This window comes from Cucurbita pepo, chromosome 18 (assembly GCF_057944985.1).
Source record: "Cucurbita pepo subsp. pepo isolate OVF chromosome 18, ASM5794498v1, whole genome shotgun sequence".
NCBI classification, from domain to species: domain Eukaryota; kingdom Viridiplantae; phylum Streptophyta; class Magnoliopsida; order Cucurbitales; family Cucurbitaceae; genus Cucurbita; species Cucurbita pepo.
This window is the reverse complement of record NC_141815.1, coordinates 9,592,056-9,601,123: the sequence shown is the minus strand read 5'-3', so window position 1 is coordinate 9,601,123 and position 9,068 is coordinate 9,592,056. Positions and strand designations below refer to the sequence as shown.

The following is a 9,068-nucleotide window of genomic DNA, read 5'->3' as shown; positions in this document are numbered from 1 at the left end:
AATCCTAATAAAATAAGTTTTTTTTTTTCTATTATTAATTTTCAAAATAATCTTAAAAAATAGTGTAAGATTGAGTCAGATTGTAACTCTATTTTTTATGGATGAACTTGACCCGAATAAAAAAATGTCAACGAACAAATTCAAAGCTTTATAGTTTGAATTTGGTAGTCTAAATTGATTGAGTTCTCGAAATAAAATATTTTTATTACGATAAATTTTTGCAATCAAGATTCTACGTCAGTATTTTAATTTTAGGAACTAATAAAATATAATATTTTAAAAAATATGGACTAAATTTATAGTTCATGAGTTAATTCGAACCTAATTTAATAAGCAGGACAAAATGGACGGTTGAGATTCATTATTAAAAACCAAAGATAGGAAGTGAGAGAGAATGGAGAAAGATCTATGGTCGTTGCTTCAAGGGTAATTAAGGTTGCATCTTCAGGAGACAGGCTGTCTACGGTAATGGCAGAAGCGTAATTTTATTTATAAGTTGTTGAAAATTTATGTAATTATTGAAGATTTATAATAATTAAATCAAACCATAACCGCCATGTCCGGTGGCACGCCTGCCGTTGAGACGACACCAATAAAAGAAATGAAAAAAAAAAAAAAACAAAACAAAATAAATCAGAAGCATGACGTGGCGCCCTCTCGCCATTGGTCGGTGACGTCGGAGAAAAGCTAGAAAGTTACATTCATTTAATTCACCGCCTCGATCTATTTTCCCTCTTTTAATTAACCTTTTTAATTAACTTAAAAAGACAAAATTATATTATCCAAGGTACACGTGTCAAAATTATATTTTTTTAAATCACGATAAAGTTTTATGCCTGTGTTTATCTCTAAATTATAAATAAGAGATAAATATTTATAAGAAATACTTTTATACTTTTATATTTTTGTTAGTTTAAATAAATCCGATTTAGGAGATGACATTGGAATAATGTAGCATTTACGTGGCATTCGAAATTGCTGAATTTTCCAAAAGAATAATTTAATTAAAATATGGTCCGCAATAATGTGTAAATTAATATTTCGAAAATAATTAATGTGTAATAAATAATTTATTTATTGATTAATTAGTGGAAGGAGAATTAACAGATGGGGGATTTAGATCCAAAGATATATAATGTTTGACTAGTCAAATCTGATCAATCAATAAATAAGAGAAATTCTTATATTGGTACAATAAAGTTGAAGTGTGACCTAAAATGGGGGGTTAATAACGCTACTATATATTCCCGATTAAATCCTTGAATTATCATATCCCCCATCTTGTCTTTTAAATCATGGTGTTTCGTCTACTTTTAATTGTGTTGATTTGATTTAAGAGTGTTCGAAAGATTATAGAACTCAATCAGTTAGTTAGATTTGAAGTGACTGGTCAAATTTATTATTACATTGTTGTAATTTTATTTAATTCTATAGTTTTTTTTTTTTATTATTGGTTCTCTTATAAAAAAACATTTAAGTCTATGAAATGGACTTTGAATCAGTGTCGATATACCATGTTATACTTTGAATTTCATTTAAAACGAGAATGGATATATTGCTAATATACTAATGAAATACTTGAAATAATTATTTACTGATATATTATTAGTACACCCATGTTATATTTTAATGAACGTTGATATATTACTAGTACACGAACAAGAGGCTTAAAATGTAATTTGAACCTAAAATGTATTTTAAATAAATAATAATATACTATCGCATGTAAATATTATAATTATAAGTCGATTTAAATGGAGGGTATATTTGCAAATTTCAAAAAAAAAAAAACAGAAAGTTGAAATTTATAAAAAATATTGGACTTGTGAGAAAAAAAAAAAAAAAAAAAAAAAAAACTAATATTTTAGAGTGAGCGTGAAGTCGGTTGACATGCACGCGCGGTGGCAGTTAGCCAGGTAGTTGATTTTAAACTTTTCCCGTTTTCGTGCATCACGGATTTGCGGAGTTTAGATTGGAATTACGGGGTTTGCCTCTGCCAGCGTGGCATGGCGGTGGTTCCCTTCCTAAAGGGCATTTCCGGACTTTTATTTTTTAAAAGAAAATCGGTCAATCCTAATTATTATATAAATAATAAACATTTTTAAATATTCAAGATTTATTTCCTTTCGTTTTCTTTATTTTTTTTCCATATATTAATTGATTTTTTAGAAATTATATCCAAGTGTTTATTGTGTTATATTTTATTTACAGAAATAGAAAGTAAGCATTTATTTAAAAATCTATTTCAAGCACTGTTTGGCCAAATCTTTCTTTCTTTTGACACTTAAAATATAAATTATTTATCTTAAAACAAAAAATATTTTCGATTTTTCGATAATTTAATTTTTTTTATTCATTCTAAAATGTTAACGGACCTCGTAACTATCTTTAAACTGATGGTTTAAAGTTTAAAACAATTTCATTAGATACGACAGATGGTTTATAACTCCACGTTGACGAAAATATCTATAAATAAAATATTTTTTAAATAGAATTTTATTTAAAGATAAAAAGTTGCTTTTTACATTTAAGTCTAAGATGCAATTATGAAAACAGAGGTATAAGGATAAAAATCAACATACGCAACCAAATTTAAATGGTAAAAAACTGTTAATTTCCAAATATAAAGCATCATAATATTTAAAATATATTGTTCAATTTATGACCAAAGAAAGTAGAATTTTAATTCATAAAAATATATTATTTATAAAAAAAAAAAAAAAAAAAAAAAAAAAAAATTTGAAAATGGAATGCCCCACACCCTAAAACCAGACAAAAAGAACCCGAAAAGGCTTACGCGCGGCGAGACAGGGCTATCCTATATAATACAGCCAAAGGATCAGCGGCTTTCGAAGAGCTTGCAGTGCAGAGAGAAAGAGCCAAGGGGAACTGAGACGGGAGGATTTAAGGAACATGGCCACTTGAAGAAGAAAAAGGAAGAAGAAATTATACCCATAAACAGGGTACTGCAGAGATTTTTTCTTCTTTTTTTGTTTTGTTTTTGTGTTTGTTTGTGCAGTGTCAACAATGGATGCCGTCAGAAACAGAGGGCCTTTCAGGGTTTCTGTTTGTGGTCAAGAAGAGCTTGAGCAACTTTCCAGAGATGGCAGTCAGTTTAGCCTCAGCACTGGGATATTGCCCTCTCTTGGCGCTAGAAGCAATCGCAGAGTCAAACTCCGGCGTTTTGTCATTTCGCCTTATGATCATCGATACAGGTGACTTGATTTTCTTGAGAGTTTTTGGAATGACTTTTATCGCTTGCTTTGACTTCCATTCTGAATTTCACACGACTTTTTTAATTGCGTTTGAAAATTGGAAATATAAGGTCGCCTTGGATCTGGTGAACTATACTGCTGGCCTTGTTTATGTTCTCAATCCATTTATGTATCCGAATGCTCAGATTCTTATTGGTTCCATCTGTTCTTCAAGTTTTTGGGTTCCCTTGCGTGTGAATTTTCCCTCTCCATCTCCGCCTTTTTGTTTTAGGATCAACTGATTATGAGTTTCTTCCTATTCAAGGTTCATCTAAAACGTCAGATGGTTCGCTTTTTAATTTTTTTTCTTTTTCTTATTAACACTTCCATAATCACTTTGTTTCAAGAGCACCGGACAGAATTATATATATTTGTTTGGCACATGGATTCGAGGGGATGGATGTTTTAGCAAAATAAGAACTGATTAAGCCAATATTTATGCTTGTTTTCTCAGGGTGATGCATATCTTTCTCATTTTTCTGCAAAAAGTGGCTAAGCTTTTGTTATCTACAGGATTTGGGAGACTTTTCTCGTTGTTTTGGTGGTATATACAGCTTGGGTCTCGCCATTCGAGTTTGGATTCCTCAAGAAACCCCAATCTCCACTTTCCATTACAGATAATGTGGTTAATGGGTTTTTTGCTGTGGATATTGTTCTCACATTCTTTGTGGCTTACCTCGATAAATCCACTTATTTACTTGTCGACGAACCGAAGAAGATTGCTCTGAAGTATGCAAGTTCATGGCTAGTGTTTGATGTCATATCCACAATTCCTTCTGAACTTGCACATAAGATCTCCCCTTCACCTCTCCGTTCTTATGGATTATTCAACATGCTTCGTCTATGGCGTCTTCGAAGAGTCAGTGCTCTTTTTTCCAGGTACTAAGACTTTTCCTTTTACCTGTATTAGCAGAAACAAACATCTGTTCAACTTCAACCTCATGGTATTGTTTGCTTTCTTTCTTCTGAACAGACTGGAAAAAGATAGGAACTATAATTACTTTTGGGTTCGATGTGCAAAACTCGTTTGTGTAAGTTTACTTATTCGAATAGGATTGTGTTTTCAATATGCTAATAGGATCGTTCACTTATTTGTAGTCTATGTATTTTGCAGGTTACTCTGTTTGCGGTTCACTGTGCTGCATGCTTCTATTATCTCCTTGCTGCTCGTTATCATGACCCAAAAAGGACATGGATTGGAGCATCTATGGAGGACTTTCTTGAGCAAAGTTTGTGGATTAGATATGTCACTTCGATTTACTGGTCTATCACTACCCTAACCACTGTCGGCTATGGTGACTTGCATCCTGTGAATACAAGGGAAATGGTTTTTGACATCTTCTACATGCTTTTCAATCTTGGTTTGACAGCATACTTGATTGGAAATATGACCAACTTAGTCGTCCATGGGACCAGTAGAACTAGAAAATTCGTAAGTAGAAAAGTCTTGCTAGTTTACAAATGGCACTTAATACTTTAAAGATATAGATAATTTGTTTTGTTTTTTGGCTTAATTTCTTACTCATTTAGAGTATATTATACTAATTTTTGTTTTCTTTTCAATACCTTTTTACCCTTTTTCCTCAGAGGGATACCATACAAGCTGCATCTAGTTTTGCCCACAGGAATCAACTTCCTGTGCGTTTGCAAGACCAAATGCTTGCACATTTGTGTCTAAAGTTCAGAACTGACTCTGAGGGATTGCAGCAGCAAGAAACTCTCGATTCCTTGCCGAAAGCCATCCGATCAAGCATTTCACATTATCTTTTCTATTCTCTAGTGGACAAGGTCTACTTGTTTCGTGGTGTTTCAAATGACCTAATTTTTCAACTGGTAATTGATGTCCTCAGGCTTTTAACCCAGATGATTATTCCTTTTATGCTTAGATTATTGATTTTACTAAGGTAACTAGCATGTTCTTACTGAAACTGATTGATTTGCTGAAACGTTAAAGGTTTCGGAAATGAAGGCAGAGTATTTTCCTCCAAAAGAAGACGTGATTTTACAAAATGAAGCCCCAACAGACTTCTATATTCTTGTCACGGGTGCTGTGGTAATTACTTAGTTATTTGATTATAGAAGCTTTTAAGTTACTGACCGGAGTATTCACTAAATTAACCACCAAGTTCAGCACAATCAAAGTCTAACGTTTGACACTTTTTTTCACAGGATTTGCTTGTTCTTAAGAATGGAGTTGAACAGGCAAGTCTGTTCATTGAAGCTCTTGGATTTTCTGAATGTTGGGTTTTTGAATTACCCATGTGGCCGTCCAAGGCAATTGATTTACTGACTAAACTGTTCCAATGTTTGCAGGTTGTTGGAGAGGCTAAAACTGGTGAACTTTGCGGAGAGATTGGGGTGTTGTGTTACAGGCCACAACTGTTTACTGTGCGTACAAAACGATTGAGTCAGTTGCTGCGTCTGAATCGAACGGCTTTCCTGAATATTGTTCAATCTAATGTTGGTGATGGGACTATAATCATGAACAATCTTCTTCAGGTCTGCTTTCTTTTTTCATTTATATTATGTGGGTTAACTAGAGTTACACACGGATTTTAATGGTCTCGTGAAAGGTATAAAGAAATGGAAAATATGTCCATATTTGAGTCATGTACAAGGCCATGTTTAACTAAGAAGCTCAAATACTTCAGATTGGCTAGTGTGTTCGTGGCAGACACTTGGACTATCTTGACACTCGTTGGACACGTTTCAGACACTTGTTAAAGCCATAGATGTCTTAGACACTAGTTGTGCGAAGTCAAAATAGGTCCAGCATTTACTAGACATGCTTCAAAGCGTAAATTTGAGAGCAGAATACATTTTTAACTATTTTTTAATTATATAAATGCATAAACTCATTGATTCTAACTTTCCTTCTTGTATAGAAATAATATATATTCTTAAAAGCGTAAATTTTAATAAACGTAGCCATGACTTTGTCCTAGATTTTAAAAAAATGATATGTTGCTGTGTTGTATCTGGGTCTCATATCCGTATCCGAATCTGTACTAATTAGATGTTTGACTTGTAAATTATCTACAATGACATCTTATTTTCCTGGTTGGCAGCACTTGAAAGACGTCAAAGACAAGGACCCCATCATGGAAGGAGTTTTGTTGGAGACAGAGAACATGCTAGCTAGAGGCAGATTGGACCTACCACTTAGTCTTTGCTTTGCAACACTTAGAGGTGACGACTTGCTTTTACACCAACTTTTGAAAAGAGGTCTCGATCCAAATGAATCAGATAACAATGGGAGGACTTCACTTGTGAGTTCAATTTTCTGTTGCTCATTAATTTCTTTATCAACAGATCATGCAAAAAGATTCACTGGTTTTTGCATATTCTCAACCCTTTTCCCTTTTCTTGGTTTCTCCATTTATGTAATACCAGCATATAGCAGCATCAAAAGGAAACGAGAACTGTGTGCTTCTATTACTGGACTTTGGAGCGGATCCCAACAGTAGAGGTACTTCTTTACCATGATAACCTGTTTTACTGATATTAGCAGACTCTGTCGTGGTTCTTCATGAGGAGCTGAGGAACAATTAATGAATTATAAAAATAACTTGAGAGATAATTTTCTTTAAAGCCATTTGCGTGCCATAAATAAAAAATTCATGAAAGGAAATTTTTTGGCACTGCGTTGACTTTCTCACCCCTCATAAGTATTTGCTGACACATTATGGGCAATTATTGTATTTCAAGTCAACTATCTCCATTTTTGTAAAATATAATTGAACAATGAGTACGTACTGAAATAAGCTGTGTGTTTTCCGAAGTTGACCTTCTAATATTCTTATCCAAAACCTTTCTGTGTTAATAAGAATTTGCTTTAGACTCATTTAGAGCCCATAAAAAATCTAGTCCAACTTGTCTCATTTCCCATTATAGTTGTTCTTAATAATGTAGAGTCCACGCTGGCATCCCATTTCTTATCATAGCTTGATAAACATATCATATATATATATAAGGCCATTGCAAACAATATATGCCTTATCACGTGGTTCATGTCTGTCGACTTAATATTTCACAATAATGTTCTGAGATTTGTATTCTTTATATTTATACATCTCCTGTGGATCTCTCTCTCTAGGATTACTTCTATCCTAAGGAACATATTAATATAATAATTTGGGTATGTAGAGACATGAACTGACAAACACATGGAATTATTGAAAGAATTCGTTTTCAGACGAAATTGAGGAGATGGAATTTGAGATGGGGATCCATGTTAAAGAATTCTGTTGCATAATTTGATTTAATGTATCCAAACAGAGTGGAAAGATGATTATTTTCCGTGTTCTCGCTTTTTACAGATTCAGACGGGATTGTGCCATTATGGGAGGCGATACTAGGTGGCCATGAGGCAGTAGTGCAGCTACTTATAGACAATGGTGCTAATCTCCGATCAGGAGATGTGGGTCACTTCGCGTGTACTGCCGCAGAGCAAAACAACCTCCAGTTGCTCAAAGAGATTCTCCAATATGGCGGAGACGTTTTGAGTTCCAGGAACAATGGAACGACTGCTTTACATGTTGCTGTTTGTGAAGACAACATTGAGATTGTCAAGTTCCTTCTTAAACAAGGAGCTGATATTGACAAACCAGATGTCCATGGATGGACTCCAAGAGATCTAGCAGACCAACAGGGACATGAAGAAATTAAAAACCTCTTCCAGACAATAAAAGAATCGAAAACTCAATCTGTCGTTGCCATTCCTGAGAAGCAGAAAGCGATTCGCTTCCTTGGAAGATTTACAAGCGAGCCTATGATTCTTCCTTCGCCTCAGGAAGGAAATGATGGTTCATGGGCGGGTCAATCTCGTCCACGACGTAGGACTAACAACTTCCATAACTCATTGTTTGGAATCATGTCAGCAGCACATACAGGCGAGAAAGACATGAGTTTTGCTGATCACCAAACCAGAGGAGAGAAATCTGGAACCAACCCAGCAAGGGTGATAATCAGCTGTCCAGAGATTGGCGAAGTAGCTGGGAAGGTAGTGCTGCTTCCAGAAAGCTTCAACGAGCTGCTTGAGATTGGTTCCATGAAATATGGGATTATGGCTTCAAAGGTATTGAACAAAGATGGAGCTGCCATTGAAGATATAGAGGTCATTAGGGACGGCGATCAGCTTATTTTTGTCAGCAATGGAGGAACCATGTAATTTCTTCCTTTTTGTTATGTTTTCTGTTTCGTTTTGAATCACTGAAAGCCAGAATTGTAAACGAAAGAGAAGCACTACTGATTGGATAGGAAGGTTTGCAAAGTGCAAAACATGTATATAGTGGCAAATTTGAATGCATCCTATCATTTTGACACCAAAACTAGTGGTGGAGAATTGAAAGAACTGATCTTCATCACTGATCGGATCTGCCGTAGACACCCGAGAGACCTCCACAAGGCAGACTCAAAGAGTAAGGGACAACAAACAAAGGGTGTTGCTTTCATTTCTCAAGAAAGCAAGTTCTTTAAAAAGGATGGGTAGGTATAATGCACACCGGCCAAGTCAAGAAAAGAACTTCTTTGCCTTATTTTGAATAATAGTCAAGATGACGGGGAGCGCATTAGATAGTTACCTAAACCGATTTTTTCGGTACTCGGTTCCCCTCTCCTTTGGCAAGTGCTTCGTGTCACCGAATTTATCAAAAGCTTTCATTTTTGTACATCAATCTAAATTCACACAAACCGATTCTAAACCTTTTAGAATCGTACTTGAAAATCCATTATTTTGGCTGAGATGGAGTGTACATTTTCCCCTCCTAAAGTTGTTGATGAACAACTTTGTTGAAGGGCTAAGTTCTTGAAAAT

At 34.6% G+C, this 9,068-nt stretch overlaps 1 protein-coding gene across 1 annotated transcript; it reads left to right on the top strand.

Annotated features, from left to right (window-relative positions):
* Window positions 1-2,775: 2,775 nt before the first annotated feature.
* On the top strand, window positions 2,776-8,584 carry LOC111780027 (potassium channel AKT1). Its single transcript, XM_023660282.2, has 11 exons — window positions 2,776-3,215; window positions 3,768-4,133; window positions 4,228-4,285; window positions 4,369-4,686; window positions 4,842-5,087; window positions 5,209-5,307; window positions 5,424-5,456; window positions 5,568-5,753; window positions 6,323-6,523; window positions 6,648-6,723; window positions 7,574-8,584. Exons 1-11 carry the CDS (start codon window positions 3,028-3,030, stop codon window positions 8,422-8,424), a joined length of 2,622 nt encoding a protein of 873 aa, XP_023516050.1. The 5' UTR covers window positions 2,776-3,027; the 3' UTR covers window positions 8,425-8,584.
* The last annotated feature ends 484 nt before the right edge of the window (window positions 8,585-9,068 follow it).

Excerpts from the sequence above, each read along its gene's own strand:
- LOC111780027 (XM_023660282.2), top strand. The coding sequence starts at position 3,028 with ATGGATGCCGTCAGAAACAGAGGGCCTTTCAGGGTTTCTGTTTGTGGT. Across the intron at positions 3,216-3,767 it reads CCTTATGATCATCGATACAG|GATTTGGGAGACTTTTCTCG; the intron begins GTGACTTGATTT and ends TGTTATCTACAG. Across the intron at positions 4,687-4,841 it reads CCAGTAGAACTAGAAAATTC|AGGGATACCATACAAGCTGC; the intron begins GTAAGTAGAAAA and ends CTTTTTCCTCAG.